Raw genomic sequence first — 15,588 nt, 5'->3', positions numbered from 1 at the left:
ATATTTAAAGGAAGTAAAAAAAAAACAAATAACTGCAATGTTTAGTGCTTGTTTCATTCATTTTATGGTTACATAACATGCAATGTGCAATGCAAAAGTGCGAAAATTTAATCACTCAATTCAATTTAAGGGATAATTAGGGCTAGTTATTTCATTTAACAAACAATATAAATCTCAAAAATATTGGCTCCTGTTTCTTTCATTTGACTTGTTTCATTTTCTTGTATGTTCAAAAGCCCCCCTTGGTACTACAAAATAATGGTCTGTCCTGAACCCCTCATTACCTTCATTCTTTCAATCTCTCATAATAAATGTTTAAAAACTATGTTTAGATTTATATTCATCCCTTAGCCATTTGTACATACAAGCAAATTTATGCTTAAAACCTGAATTCAAAACGCCAGGCTTTATTCTAGGCAGAGACTCACTAAACAGGCACCATTCTCATTCATTTGTAGGTCTTTAAATGGTTCAGTCACTTTTTTCTGCCTCAGGACCTGGTGTTTGCCATCACTGAAAGAAGCACGCATTCTTTTTTGTATCACAGACTTTTATGCCAGAATATCAGGCCATTTATCCGTCTGAATAATGAGCTGAAACACAACTGGGTCATGCAGCAACGCAGTAATCCTAAGTGTACAAGTGAGCCTACAAGAGAATGAATGATTAGGAACATACTCAATATTTTGGCCACATCAAAAGAGCCGACCTGATAGAAAAGAACCACAATGGGAATATTGTGGTAGAATGGAGTTCATGCTAGTAAAGGCTCAAAAGTTACAAAGTTGAGTCATTTTGCCATGGCAAACTAGCCCATAATTTCACACACGTAGTGTGCGAAACATTGCTTACCAATTAGTGGAAGTGCTACAGTTATTATAGTTAAAGGTGGCACAACGAGGTACTGAATTTAAGAGAGCAATTGCTTTCTTACATTGGAACACTGCAGATTTTTTTGTTTGTTTATAAAATAAATGAAACTAACAACTCACTTTGGTCTTACATGGTTACTCAGACTCCCTTGATTGATAAGACTCACAGGAAACTTTGATAACATTCTGTGGCAAATATATGAAAAAAAAAAATCTAAAAGGAAGCAAGTACTTTTTCTCAGCATTGTATGTCATGGTCTTGAATATACTGTATATAATATTTATGTTCCAAAATCTTATGGATAATTCAGTGGACTTAATACTGTTCATGTGAAATAATTGTAATATGAATAGCCTTTATAATCATATAATGAGTCTTTACCAGTGTTTCTGATTCTCTTCTGATTTTTCTATAGATTTATTATCATCATCAATTTTTATTACAGATGTAAGCCAACTCAAAGCAATATTTTTATTCTAGATGACCCTCCAGAAATCACTGTGACCTTCAGTTATATCTCTTGTCATGAGTCATAAGCTGTAACAACAACATTTCAGTGGTGATATAAACTATGCCTGAGTGTGCAAGGTAGATAGGCTGTAAATCCTAATGCAAAAGAGGATAAAAATCCAAATTATTAATATTAGAATTCCCTCATTGACTGAGGTTCTCAGATGAGTAACCAGTTTAAATATTGCTAGAGAGAGGGAGGGAGGGAGAGAGAGAGAGACAGCGCGAGAGAGAGAGATCTGCAAATAGGCTAGCAGTCTAGCCTATTTGCAGATATTGTGGATGTGTTTATCTGCATGTAACTTTGAGCTATGCATATTACTCTGATTGTTGTACAGAATAATGAATTTTGTATAATTCAGAAACAAATAGATGGTCTTAGTAGCACCTATTTACTTAATATAGCATAAAATGTATCTACTTTATATTTAGCAGCCTCTGCCTCTAGAGAGTTTTTAAAAGTTGATTTTCCCAACTTTCAGCAAAGTACTGTGTTATTACCAGTGTTATAGTCTTTGGTAAATTTCCACCTCTCCAAGGATATATTTTCTGGGATGTTTTCCCTATCTCACTGATCTCTCTCTGTGTTGTTTAGACCATCATGACAATATAACCTCTATCTGGGAAGAAATCTTAGATACCTTAAGTTTATTTTGCATTCTCTCTGCATTTTAAGACAGATACCATATAGACCAGGGTTTCTCGACCAGGGTTTCTCGACCAGGGTTCCGAGGAACCCTAGGGTTCCGTGAGAGGTCTCTAGGGGTTCCCTGAGAGATCATGATTTATTTAAAAAATTATTTCAAATTCAGGCAACTTCTCATTAAAAAGGTACGTTTCATTCTTTATTTTTAGTTTAAGAACACTGTTAATGCATATAGACAGGGCTACACATGAAACGAATATAATAATTTTGTACCTTCTGGCCTATATTTAATCCTGAATGTGTAGGGGTTCCCTGAGGCCTGAAAGATATTTCAAGGGTTCCTCCTGGGTCAAAAAGTTGAGAAAGGCTGATATAGACAGATATCATATACAACAGAAAGAACTAGGAAAACACTTCCTTTTCTGAAATTCTAATGAACAAATTGACTTGGGTACTTTCCTATTTAAAAAGGACCAAAGTACTAAAACAGTCTTTAAAAAAACTACTGCAACAAAAAAAAAAACCATTGTGCTGTGTTCTTTTCAGTGTTTGTATTATTACGGTGCATTTTAGATAAATTATTTCTCAAGAACACCTTGGAATATGATGAAGATTTAGTTTATTTAATAAAACTGGTAAGGGGGAGACAGTCCATAGTGGATGGGATAAGGACCTGATGTCTGAATTGGAGGAGTTGAGGACAAGCAAATTACAATGTAATCTAAAAAAAGCAGAAGTGTTCCTGGCTAGTCAAAACAGACTGTGTAGGAGGACATCACGTTGACCTTGAAATGATGTTTTGCGTGCTTGTGGATTCAGCCATGAACCTGGATGTCCAGGTTTAGCAGTGGCCAGGAGTGCTTCTGGATACCTAAATCTATTGCACCAACTCTGTCTGTTTCTGAAGATTATGCGGTGATACATTTCTTAATTTCATGCTCTTTGCTCTACTATGTTGTACTTTAAAACAGTTCAATTTCAGAGACTTCAGCTGATTTAGATACTATAGCCAAAATATTTCCTGGGTCATAATAGGAACATTTTGCTCCCTTGTTAAAATATCTCTATTGACTAGAGGCCATTTTGGGGTACAAGTCAAAGTGATCCAGTTATGATTGCTCTACGACTCTATGATCTGAAATCTTTCAGTTCAAACTATTTGAAAAACAGCATCTAAAGCAAAGAAAGTAAAAAAAAATAGAATTAAGCATATATATAGTTTTCTATTGATTTATCTACAGACATAAACAGCATCTTGGATAGATAGAAAATCGGGATTTTCCAAAGTTTATCTGCTGTATGGCTTTTTAATGTACATTTGAGAATAACAAGCTATGCCATAATATTTATGAATTTTGATTATGTTGCCTTCTTCTTGACTATATTATTTCTTAGAGTTTAAAGCTGTTAATAATATCTTAAAGTATAAAATTATCAAACATTCACAATACAGGAACACTGAAAATATTACGTCAAATTTGTATTGATTTTTTATGTTATCACTTGTGAACTGCCGAGAGTCAGTCGGAGTTTGGCAATGCCCAAATTGAAATAAACAAATAAATATGTTGAAACCTCCTCTTTCTCCCTGTTAATGTAGAAAAGACTTCAGCTAAGTTTTTGTACACGAAAATCACAGGATAATGCAATTTCTTGGCCAGCAGTAGTGTTCCATACTGCAAATTTCTTCCATTATTGGTCCACCTCCCACACATAGAAAGCAGCATTTATAGATTTCTGCACACAGGAATGGATTGTTCTCTTACCTTTCAGATATGAAGTGTTATTCTAACTCAATTATCTAACTTACTGTCTTCCCTTTTTTCTTTGTAGTCATTGATTGAGATTACATAGAGTAAGATACGTGTAACAGAAGGTATTTGATTAGATTCCAGAGAATTGGCATCAAAGCACACAACAGAAATACATAAGGAATTATTATAAGGCATGATTATATATTTAATATTCATCCTGATAATGATTTTTTTTATTTTAGAAAAGATTCATTCAATTATTATCCCTCTGTTTAGTCTGAAAACTGAAATTTACTAGCAGGATCATCTTCTTGTATCTTAATTATTTAATAAGTTAGAATGTACAACATGCCTTACATATCTTGTAATCATATATACTGTGTGTGTGTGTGTGTGTATGTGTATGTGTATGTATGTGTGTGAATGTGTGTATGTGTATGTATGTATGTGTGTATGTATATATTACATCAAATTGGGATTGATAGAATTGATAGGAATTGATAATTGATTCCTATCAGTTCTATCAATTCCAATTCGATGCAATTGATGTATATACAGTATATATAGTACAGTAGGGTTAACAGGACTAAGATCCTGTAGGACTTGCAGATTGAGATGGACAAGCAGATACTGACCAATCAACAAGACATCATGGTAGTAGACAAGGACCAGAAGACAGCAGTGGTTATAGATGTAGTGGTACAAAGTGACAGCAACATCAGGAAGAAGGAGTATGAGAAGCTGGAGAAGTACCAGGGCCTGAAGGAGGAACTAGAGAGGATGTGGAAAGTGAAGGCCAAAGTGGTCCCAGTGCTGGTAGGAGCACTCAGGGCTGGGACTCCCAAGCTGGAAGAGTGTCCAGAGGTTGAGGAAGACATATACCACCCATAGTAGTGAGAAGGGGAAAAAAAAATTCCCTTCTCACCCATATATACAATATGAGGTAGATGTCTTTTGTGTATCTCATATTGCTTATGGTAGCTACAGTGGTAGCTTTCTAATACTTACAATTCCTGATCAAGATGGTTAATGATGAAAGATGCTGAGAGCAACATCAGAAGGACCTTGCTATTGTGAGTTCATAGCAGGGACTTAAACTCTTAGACACCTAGTTGTATGATTTGTCTTGGGGTATTTCTAACACCCTTTTGTGTTTAGAATCTTGGTATCTAGCCTCAACAGAAGCTCATATGATTGCTTTCTGCCTCATATTCTGGCTAAAGCTGCTTTCCAATTATGGATCTTTAGCTTCCCTGATTCTGCAAGATAGGTTTTCATCATCCTAAAAGAATAGGATTGAATGTAGACATGATGGCTTATCAGCTTAGTATTTGGCTTCACTCGGCCCTAAGAATATCAAGATGAAGTTAAAACAGGGTATTTCATTATTGATCTCCAGAAAGATTGGAATTTCCTTTTTAACAATGGTGGCTTGTCTGGGAGGCTGCTCATACCAGCTAATTATTTATTCAACCTCTTGAGCATGTTGCACAGGAGAGACTATTTGCTGGCCAGATTTATTGCCCTGCCTTCCATGCTCCTAGAAGGGAAATATAGCAATCTTCCAATGCATGACTGCTTTACTGATACTCTTTAATAAATGGGATCTGGAGCATGCTCCTCCTGCCAGACCTGTTGGGATGGGTAAAGACAATTGGAGAAAGGTGGTCCCTCAAATCTCCTGTCCCATGCCATGTAAGGCTTTATAGATGCAACCATATATTGACATAAAGGTGGAAAATCACTGGATCTAGGGGCCAGAGCCACTCTGCCTTGCTAGGGTTGAGTTGAAGCCTGTTCTTCCCCATCCAGACCCCCAGAAGCTCCAGACACCAGGTGGGTGAGGAGGTGGTTGGACAGACAGACAGACAAATATAAAAAGGGCTTAGCTCTGTTCTGCTGTAGATTCAAGATTAGGCTGACTTTCCTCTGAGCCCTGAGAACATCCCTCTGTAACTTTTCTGAAAAGATTCAGAACAGATTTTGATAAGCCTGGAAAGCAGCATTAGATGAGGTTTTGATGGGTGCAGAAGCTTCCTTTGCCCTTACTCCAGAGCCATGCTCCCTCATCATCACCAGGTTTATTGTGATTATTTGTAGATAGCTTGGCCTTTAGACTGGATTTAGTTCTCTACCTCTTGTTATTTAAAACCAGTTTTAGTTTTATTTTAGGTATGAGTTTGCGATGGCATCAATCTCACTTGGCAGTCATTTCCAAACAGTTGAATTACATTGCCCCTAAAATTAAAGGCTTTCCATCACCATAAACTGAAATAACATGTAAGAGGTTATTTAATGGTCAAAACAAACATTTCTTTCCATTAGGTGTCCTTGAGTATGTATCAAATATGTAAGCAGTGTACAAGTACATCTTTATATTTAGATCAGTGCTTTTCTCTTTTGTTCTGTCCTAATTTGTGACGTTCATTTTTCTTTCTTCTTTTCAGTGGGATGGAGTTGGTCCTCTCCCCGACTGTGCAGAACCCCCAAAAGGAATCCAGATGCTATGGCACCCATCCATAGTCAAACCCTACCTCACACTTCTCTCTGAGTGCTCAAATCCAGATACACTGGAAGGGGCAGCTGGTGCACTACAGAATTTGGCTGCAGGTAGCTGGAAGGTATGAAATCTGCCTTCACTCTGCAGTTTGTCAGACTCTTAAATCAGCATAGATGTGTAAGTTGACTAATTAAAAACTAATTGGAACACCAGTTGGAACAATTGCTTTTCCTACTGTAGGGAGTTCTTGCTATTAATAAGACCACAAGCACATTAGTTGTAGGATTGACTCTAGGATTTGCTTATCTGAACTCAATTTCTTTATATTGTTAATGATTCATATTAATAATACACCAGCCAAATTCCCTCCTTTTACTCTGTTTGCTTGCTTGATTTAAATAAAACCATTTCATTGTGGAGATACCCAGCTGTATTTAGCACCAACTAACATACTTGCTGACAGCTTTAGAAAATGATCACGGATAAATGAGAAAACATTATAGATTCCTTATCTGAGATTGAGAAACAACCTTAAGCTGCTCTGTTGACTAAATGTGAAGCAGGGATTGATTCTGCAGGAAATCCTTCCTTAAAACTTAATTAGTTCCACTTCAAGATGTATGGGCTTAGGTAGTAGAACTGTGACATGATTTAATATATTTGTTTCCATATTATGCCGGCATGTTTTATTTATGCTATGAAGCTGTTAATTCAGTATACTAATCTATATGGACCAGGCAATAGAAGACATGATTTATCCTGCTAGAGCTTGCTAAAAATAGCCTATATGTCAATAAGATGCATGGCTTGTCATGTCCAAGGTAAGCATGTTTGACCAAACAATCTTTCTTTGAAATGGGAGGTTGACAAGCAAAATTGGTACAACTGAGCAGTGAATGAAGTAATCTGGTTTCCCAGAAAATTCATATAGAATAAGCAGTGTCACCCTAAGCTTCTTCATTCTGTCTTGTCAATTTGCCTAAAATGTGTTTGACCCTGGAGGATGCTGTATCCTGAAGGGGGGGAAATGCCTAATTATATATAGACTTATATCGACTTTGCTAAAGTAATGTCATTTTAATCTGCCACTTTAAAGGGGAGCCTTTTTATGATGTAGAAAATATTTATTCACAGCAATCTAATTGCAAATAAAGCTTTCTTCAAGTTAGCCAGAACATTCCTTCTAGATTAAATAGCTCTTGGGGGAAGCCAGCAAAAGTTTATGATATACAGTAACAGAATCATTAGGAAAGTGCTCAGGTCCTTTCAGATACGAATATGCATCTGAAAATATTTAGACTCAGTGATGGAAGGAAATGCATAATTACATATATTCATTTCTGTCCCTCAAGAATTACATCCTTATGTGATTTTTGTGTAAAAAAACCCTTGTCCTCTAGTTAGAAGCTGGTTACTTGCCTGGCAATTAACTCTGGAAGGACCAGATACTCTAACAGTGTGTTAATTGGAGAGTGCAGGCAGGCCCAAGGGTGCTCCCATGTTTTTTTTTTAAAGATGGGTAAGGAACCCCTTTCCCTTCAGAAGTTGCCCAATTACATCCCTCCAGTTCCCCTCATGTCAACTACGTTGCCTAAGATTGCTAGGTGTTGTAGTTCACCAATATCTGGAGAAGCACCTGCTCCCCATTGCTGTTTTGAAGAACAGGGAAGAAATGATCAGCTCAATCTAACAAATAATAATAACAGCAAAAGAAGTCAATTGCAGACTACCTGTCTACCTCTTTCACTTACTACTTCCATATAAGGTGTCCCTGAGATTGTTCACAAGAATATATTTTAGGGAGGAAAGGGGAAGTATTGCTGCTCTCCACCTGTTTTCACTGTGTTACTCATCTGGCAAATCACTGCATTGCATAGTGAGAGTAATCACATGTCTAGAACTCCCAAAGAGCAGAAACTATCTTGGGAGGGCAATTCATTTACTTACTTATATGGCATAATTTTTCAGCCTGCTTTCTAAAAGCAAGCTGTGGGTGATGAACTGTTGGGGTGCAGTGATAAAGGACTTTGTAAAAAATATCTGGCGAGGGTCACGTGGTGGGAGGGGTCATTACATTACCCTTCTGAACATGCCTTTCAGCCCTTGCCACCCTGCCATTCTTGGTATACCACAGTTATGGGTTATGTAGTACTTTCCTTCTGCCACCTCCCACCTTGCTGGAAGAAGCAAATGCCTGGGCCAGGCTTCTTCCCTTAACACTAGTTGTGAGAGAGATGGGACTCTCACAGCTTGAGCACTTACTTGCCTGTAACCTGCATATAATGCTGAAAACAATCTGTAATGTCAACTCCTGGCCATAGTAGCTTTGAGGCATGTGGCCAGAGAGCAGCAGCCCTCTCTCTCATTTTGAGGAGATGAAAGCAAAAGCATTTATGATTGAAACCTTAATTTCATTAAAAATAAGAATGGGGGTGGGGGGGAGTATTTTCTTTTTCCCTGAGGTAGCCAATGCCCAAACAATTGGGCAGCATGAGGCATTTGGAACTTCAAACATTTGTCTCTATAGACTGCTGTTGGAGAGACCGCACATGGACCAAGATGGGTCAGATCTGAGGTTCTCAGAACAAAACATGTAAGAATGGAGTTCACACAAAGACAATAGACCTATGACACAAAAACCCCTTGAAACCATTAGCAGACACATTCAAAATATCAAAACCCATGAAGCAAACTAAATAGCTTAATGCAAGGAATCAATACAAATCATCACTTGCAATATTTAACTGCCTTCCAGAGGAAACATTTCCTCAGCTCCTCCTAGCTTGTCCTGATCCCTATCAGTGTTTCCATATGGGAATTCCTTTCCCGCATTTCTCAGGAAATTTATGTGTTCTTCCAAATCGCAAGAAAAATTGGGCAAGAAAACATTACCCCGGGATATGGCCAGAAAGTGCCCTCTACCATTCTGCTTGTAACTTTGGGAAGGTGTCACAGCTTTCTTGTAGCTCCTTGCGAACAGAGCTCCAAGGAGCCCTCCATGCTTGGGACCGCCAGCACCCAAGCTGGCTCGAAAGGTGCCATTGTCAGATGCACCATACCCAGGAGTAACCAGTGCTGACTGAACAGATTCTCAGTGTGCCTCCTCTTGACTTGCCTCTTCCTCTTCCTCTCCCTGGGAGGTACGGCCATGCAGGCAATACAGAGGCCCTCCAGATCGGTCTTGCGGATGAGTGAACACTTGATGATTGGCCCTAACTGGATGGCTTTTGAGAATCTGCAGCTCCTTTAGGTCACATGTTATAAAAAATACAGAATAACTTGTGATTTGGGGAATTTTTGGGAATTCCCAGGAATTCCAATTTCTCATTCCAAATCCTGAAGATTAATATCTGGAATTTGGAAATTGCTCCCATAGATGTCAGCTTTCAATCCAAATTTTAGGAGTTTTTCTTCTTAGCTCCTGTTGACTCCCTAGAGATTTCTGGGTTGCAGTTCAGTGCTTCTCTCACCTACAGCCCAGAAATACTACTTTTACCATAGGCACCCAGCGCTTTATCCACCTAGAGTCTCTGGCTGCTCTGTGCTCTAGCAGGCCTTATTCTCTGCTCCCTGAAGGTTGTCTTGGTCTGATTCAGTACCCTTCCTCAGATCCAATCACAGAGATTAGCTTTACTCTTACAATACTTCCCTTTTGCACAAGTGTTGCTTAGCTTTTTTCTTCTCCTAGAAACTAGTTCACCAAAACCATGTGGCTATTTCCAGCCCCCATTTTGTCCTCATCATCCAGCACTCTTTCTCCTCCTCCTCCAGATGTTCTTTTTCCTTGTTGCTTTCCCAGGTGACCTGCTTTTCATACCTCCCAGCTTTCTCCTTTTCCTTGGTCTTAATACAAAGGTGGGGCGGGGGGGGGGGGGCTTGCCAGCAACAGTGGGGTTGAGGAAAGCCCCTGGGCTAACCTGGGCAAGTTTATTCCCCTGCTCCGCTTTGAGCCCTCCTACCTGTCTGCTCAGGCAGGTATGATATGTGCATTGGCTATTTGGTTGCAGACTTGTCTGCCTAGCCTACATACCACCCAGGCTGCACAAGTCTGGGGGAGGGAAGTCCTGCCACATCTTCCCAGAGTGAATGGTGGGTTTGGCTAGTCACTGAGGACTGTTTATCTCCTCCACTCAAAATTACTTGCATATTTAAAGAAAAACATCATACTATAGCTTGTTTTCCATGTTGCCCTCTTAAATTGATTTGGTTTAATCTAATGGAAGAATAAAGTCTGTGAAATTATTTTTCATAATAACAGTGGCAAACTAAAGTATACTAGTATATTACAGAGTTTTCCTCTTTTAATTGCCATAGCAAATGGATGCAAAAGAAAAGTTTATTTACTGCAGAACCTCACTTTGAATTAGAATAGGCTGTTCCCAGAAGAACTTTTTCCCCATTCATGCTGAGCAATTATTTGAGTGCTGATGTCAATCTGATTTATAGAATAACTGAATGATTAAGTATGCTGCAATTTCAAAAGACACTGCCATCCCTCAAAAAAAATTCTCTTTCTGTTTGCCATTTTTAAAAAAATCCTCTGATAGGCTTATTGACTTGTAGGGTATATATGCAGGACTGTTGCTTAATGATTTTAGGCAAATGAACAATAACGAAGATATTCAAGAATGAATTTGTTTCTCAGTTCTTGAGGAAGAAGAAGGAGCATCTCATACTGAATACTGTTGCAAGGAAGATAGCAGAGGGTAATTGCTTACAAACATATCCTTACTGACAGTACCCCAAGATTCCTCACCTGATTAGTAAAGTGTCTGAGGTTCATGACTTGAAAGCATACATGAGATTATAGTTTCATTCACAGTGACAATTATGGGCTCCTCTCTGTGGAGATTTCACAGAGAAAACAATATAAACAGGATTATTACAGTATTTGATACACTTTGACTAGACCCAAATAACTACCTACTGTATATATATGCCTAAGGTAGTTTTTAGCTCCTGTCCTACATCCTACCTTAATTGTGCAGCAGCCCTCTCTTTCAAAAGTGATTTATTATACAGAACATTGAAATGAGCATAAGCTCAAAATGCATAAAGGAGCACAGAGTGACAGAATTAGAATTAGTTGAGTTTGGGGACTTATTCTGTATTGCTGTGGAGTTTTTTGATGTGTGTTTGTGCATATACACACACGCATACACTAAATTTTCACCTAACATCACCTGAGTTGTGACTGCCTTTCAGAATGTGCTCATGGTAATGCAGTGGATTGGAGCATCTGGGAAAGGTTTTGAGTAGTTGGAGTTCAAGAAAGCAAAACATATGTTTGCTTGTTTTTGATCCACCCGACTATTGTGATGGAGATTGGAGCGGGGGAGGGGGAAGAGAGCGCATTCCAGACTGGTAAGCATTCTCACAGTTTGCGCTCCTTGGAGATTGTAGAAGGGCCGAGGAAGAAAGTTAGACTAGCCCCGCCCTAGATTTCCCAAGAGTATTTTTCCCTTTAGCTCAGTTAAGGAACCTTTAGTATGGCAAGATTCTGTATATGGTAGAAAACAATAAAGGAACTAGAGTTGCATCTGACTCAGTGTGGTTTTCTTCGCCAGTTACCCTGACAACTATCAACATTATCTGGAGAAAATGCACAGTTCACACATACCTTCTGCAGTTACCTACTTTCCCATACTATATTTCCCACCTTTACAGATTTATGAGTGAAGTGGCTAACCACATTATCTTGTTCAGTTCCCAGCTATACTGTCACACAGAGCTACTCTTTCAGACTGTACCCATCTTCTGCAATATGGGGATAACAACAACTGTATCTATCTGTAATTCAAAATGAGATTAGAAGTCACTGGCTTATATAAAATTATGACTGTTTACTGCTTTTTTCTGTCTCTAAATAACTTTTGTTATAGCCTCCTCCTTCAGTTGATAGAACTTCTCTGCTTTGTCATGCTCATTTTTTTTTCCCTGCAGTGGTCAGTATATATCCGTGCTGCAGTACGGAAAGAAAAAGGCCTGCCCATACTGGTAGAGCTTCTTCGAATAGACAATGATCGGGTGGTATGTGCGGTTGCAACAGCTTTACGGAATATGGCCTTAGATGTCCGAAATAAAGAACTAATAGGTAGGTGCTAATGTAGTGCTTATTGCCTTCATCCCAGCTTTGCTACAATGAAATATAAGTATGTCATTCCTGTATAAAGTTCAGTGAGAAATTAAACATGTTTGGAAGTGTTAAGATATTTTGGGAATGGGGTTCTCCTTTCTCAATTAATCTTAAATAGTCTGAGTGGTTAAGGCTCCATGTTTGTATTCTGTGTTTATATCTTTTGAGAGAGAGAGAGAAGCCCCTCTGACACTACTTACTATGTGCAAAACTGCATGTGCTTTTGACCTTTGTTCAAGTACTGTTGGTAAAAGCTGACAAAGGATAGGAAAGGTAGGAACTGATGAAAAGTTTAAGTGGAATTGGAACTAAGACCCACTGGAGGATCACATCAGCAGGAGTACTTGTTGAGTTTAATTAATTCCTCTAGCATCCTCCCATGACAAAGGGTTTCCCATCCCTCTAAAACAGTTTTCAGAGGAGAGGGTCCAATGAGGTGAAAGTCATTTCCCGGTCTTCTGCTAATAGGAATGTCCTAGGAATGTAATTCTACTCAGCTGGAAGCAAACTCAGTGTGCTGCTGTATTGTAAAAATATCTACTTTTGCATTCCTCTGGGGTAATAGCAACTTTTTCATTTTATCCAAAAATGAAAAATCTTGCAAATCCAAGATGGTAGCAATTTACCAGAAGCCCCCAGGCTAGAAACTGGGAGACCATGAATTCTAGTCCTGTCCTGGGCACTATTGCTGTTTAAATTTCTGTCTAAGACATTTTTAAATTCATGTGAAAATACATCTGACCAATAGTAATCTGAGTTAATGTAACATCTATATTTTCACCAAGTAATATAAAGGGCCTGCTTTGTTGTAACAATAGAAAGAATGCTTTCTGGGACAAAATACTCTCCTTTTAAAAATGTATTCCTATCACATCACATCTTGGCTTGAATGATTGATATCCAGCTGCCTAATCTTCCTGTTCCAAAGTTCTCAATCTATCATCTTTAGTCACTATTTACAATGATTTTAGAAAAGAAGAAAATTAAAGAAGGACTACGGGACCTCACAGAAGGCTTTTTATTTCAAAGTAGGATATTTAGGCAATAGTTAAGATGCTGCTTTCATTGCTTGCAAGTCAAAGATGGGAACTTCGAAATACACTTATAAATCATTTTTTTATTAGGTTTCAGCAATGTAAAGTAGCATAACAATAAAGACTCCCTCAAGCAAAGAAAAACCCTGTGCAGATCAACCACTGTGAATTCATCTCCAGTCTAACACTTTCTAACGGATGCATTCACATATTGAGCCTTGATCTACAACGGAGGTAGACAGCCTCCTTGCACAGAGAGACTTAACACAGTTTTTTTCCCTGATTTTTAGGGGGGAAAATCTGCACAATCATGCAGCTGGAAATCACACTGTGCCCCCAAATCTAAGAAGCATGATCTGGAGGTACTGCTAAATTGGGGCTGGGACAAAGCAACATCAGAACTGAAGCTTTGCTAAAAAAAAGGTGCACTCATGACCCAGCATTCTGTTTCTGTGGCAGGGTGTAGACAATCAAAAGCAGTCTTTCTATGCTTGATTTCAGATCCTGCAGCCACAACCAGTATGGCCAGTGGTGAGGGATTGGGGAAGTTAACAGTTCAGGACATTTGGGGACTATCAGGTTGCCACCTCCTAACAAGGGCACTCCTTTGGTATTCTGTAATCATAGAATCATAAGGTTGGAAGGGAACTTGGAGGTCTTCTAGTCAATCATTTCAGTTAATCATTTAGAATTGTAATTATTGAGAAATAATTTACCTTTTTTAAGGTAAATGGAAAGGGAAAATATATTAAGAATTGGAACTTTGTTCAGTTTGGGGCCTGTTGCACATTATAATTAGGCATTTCTTCTTGTTGTCTTTATTATTATAAAATCTGGATTAATCTCAGGTCATAAGAATCGATTATCTAGTTAGTAGAGATAATTAAACTGAGTCCAGATACAAACCCTACTGCATCAATGATTTACTTTTTTTGCTCAGGATTGGCTGGAGAGGGTGGTATTTCTAACTCTGCGTGCCATTAAATGTTAACAATTTCTGTCCTCTTCCTTTCAGTCTTCTGTTTTCACAAATGTAAAAGCCCAGAGGCTTTAGTCCTGTGTATAGAGGGGGAAAAGTTCAAGTCCTTGAATCATCTCTTTTTGTTGTTATCCATTCAAGAATCGCTTATTGCATATAAATTTGGAGATGAAGTAATACACAACATTGTGGATATGCCTTGATCTTACAGGCTTTTTCTCTTGCCCTAATACTTAACATTGATTTTGTCTTTTTCATACTGCAGTGGATTATCCACCAAATCTCAAATGCCATTTTCCTAAGTTTGAGAGATCATCCTGGATAATCACACCCTACTTAGTTTTTCACTGAATCTCAAATATTTGGGATATCATTTGCAAATGTGTCTGCCTCTGCTTGCTTGGATACTTTATTAAGTTTACTATTATTTTCTGATACAAATTCTTAAAGTATCCAATAGTAGGAGGAGAGCTCTGTTAGTCTATGGTGGAAAAAAATCAGGAGGAGTCTGATAGCACCTTTCCTGCCTAGCACATTTTATTAAAAGGCATTAGCTTTCATGAACTAAGTTTATGTCTTTTAATAAAATATGTTAGTCAGGAAAGATGCTACTCAACTCCTTCTGAATTGCTTCTCACATACTTTTCTGCTGTGAAAATTGTCTCATTTGTTCTATTTTCTAATAACCGGTTATTATCTCTAACCCATGATATTAGGCCTCTCTCAAGAAACAATGAACACTGGAAGCAGGCACAAGCAGTCATTCAAAGATGCAAATCTCTGATAGGTTTCTTGTAAAAAAACCAAAACAATGAAGCCTTTGCAAAAGAATTCTTGCAACTGCTATGTGTGAAACACAAGTCCTGTTTATAGTGAAATCAAAAGTTCAAATTCTTGCACTTTTTCTTCCTGCCCATGTTGGGCAACAAGCTTGAGGCTTCTCCTCTTTGGGGTTGGAAGAACAATTTTTACCCTTATCTTGTTTGTTTCCCTACTCTGATTTCAGGGTGCTTCTGACCTCGGTACAGCCAGTTCTCAAACATTAGTACTTAAAGAAGGACTTCATCAAAAGCCTTTTGAAAATTTAAGCATGCAATAACTTGTGGCATGCTGCAATTTATGCACGGTGGATGCTTTCAGATACTGTAATTCTTAT

At 38.2% G+C, this 15,588-nt stretch overlaps 1 protein-coding gene across 1 annotated transcript in view; it reads left to right on the top strand.

Moving 5' to 3' along the window:
- The window catches only part of CTNND2 (catenin delta 2), a 246,117-nt gene that overhangs the window by 173,456 nt on the left and 57,073 nt on the right, over positions 1-15,588 (top strand). Inside the window, exons 10-11 of the mRNA XM_063299934.1 lie at positions 6,231-6,404; positions 12,227-12,377. Coding sequence (XP_063156004.1) covers positions 6,231-6,404; positions 12,227-12,377 — 325 coding nt within the window. The remainder of the gene's footprint in view (positions 1-6,230; positions 6,405-12,226; positions 12,378-15,588) is intronic.

The sequence above is a fragment of the Candoia aspera genome, chromosome 3 (genome assembly GCF_035149785.1).
Source record: "Candoia aspera isolate rCanAsp1 chromosome 3, rCanAsp1.hap2, whole genome shotgun sequence".
NCBI classification, from domain to species: Eukaryota; Metazoa; Chordata; class Lepidosauria; order Squamata; family Boidae; genus Candoia; species Candoia aspera.
This window is presented reverse-complemented; position numbering and strand designations above follow the sequence as displayed.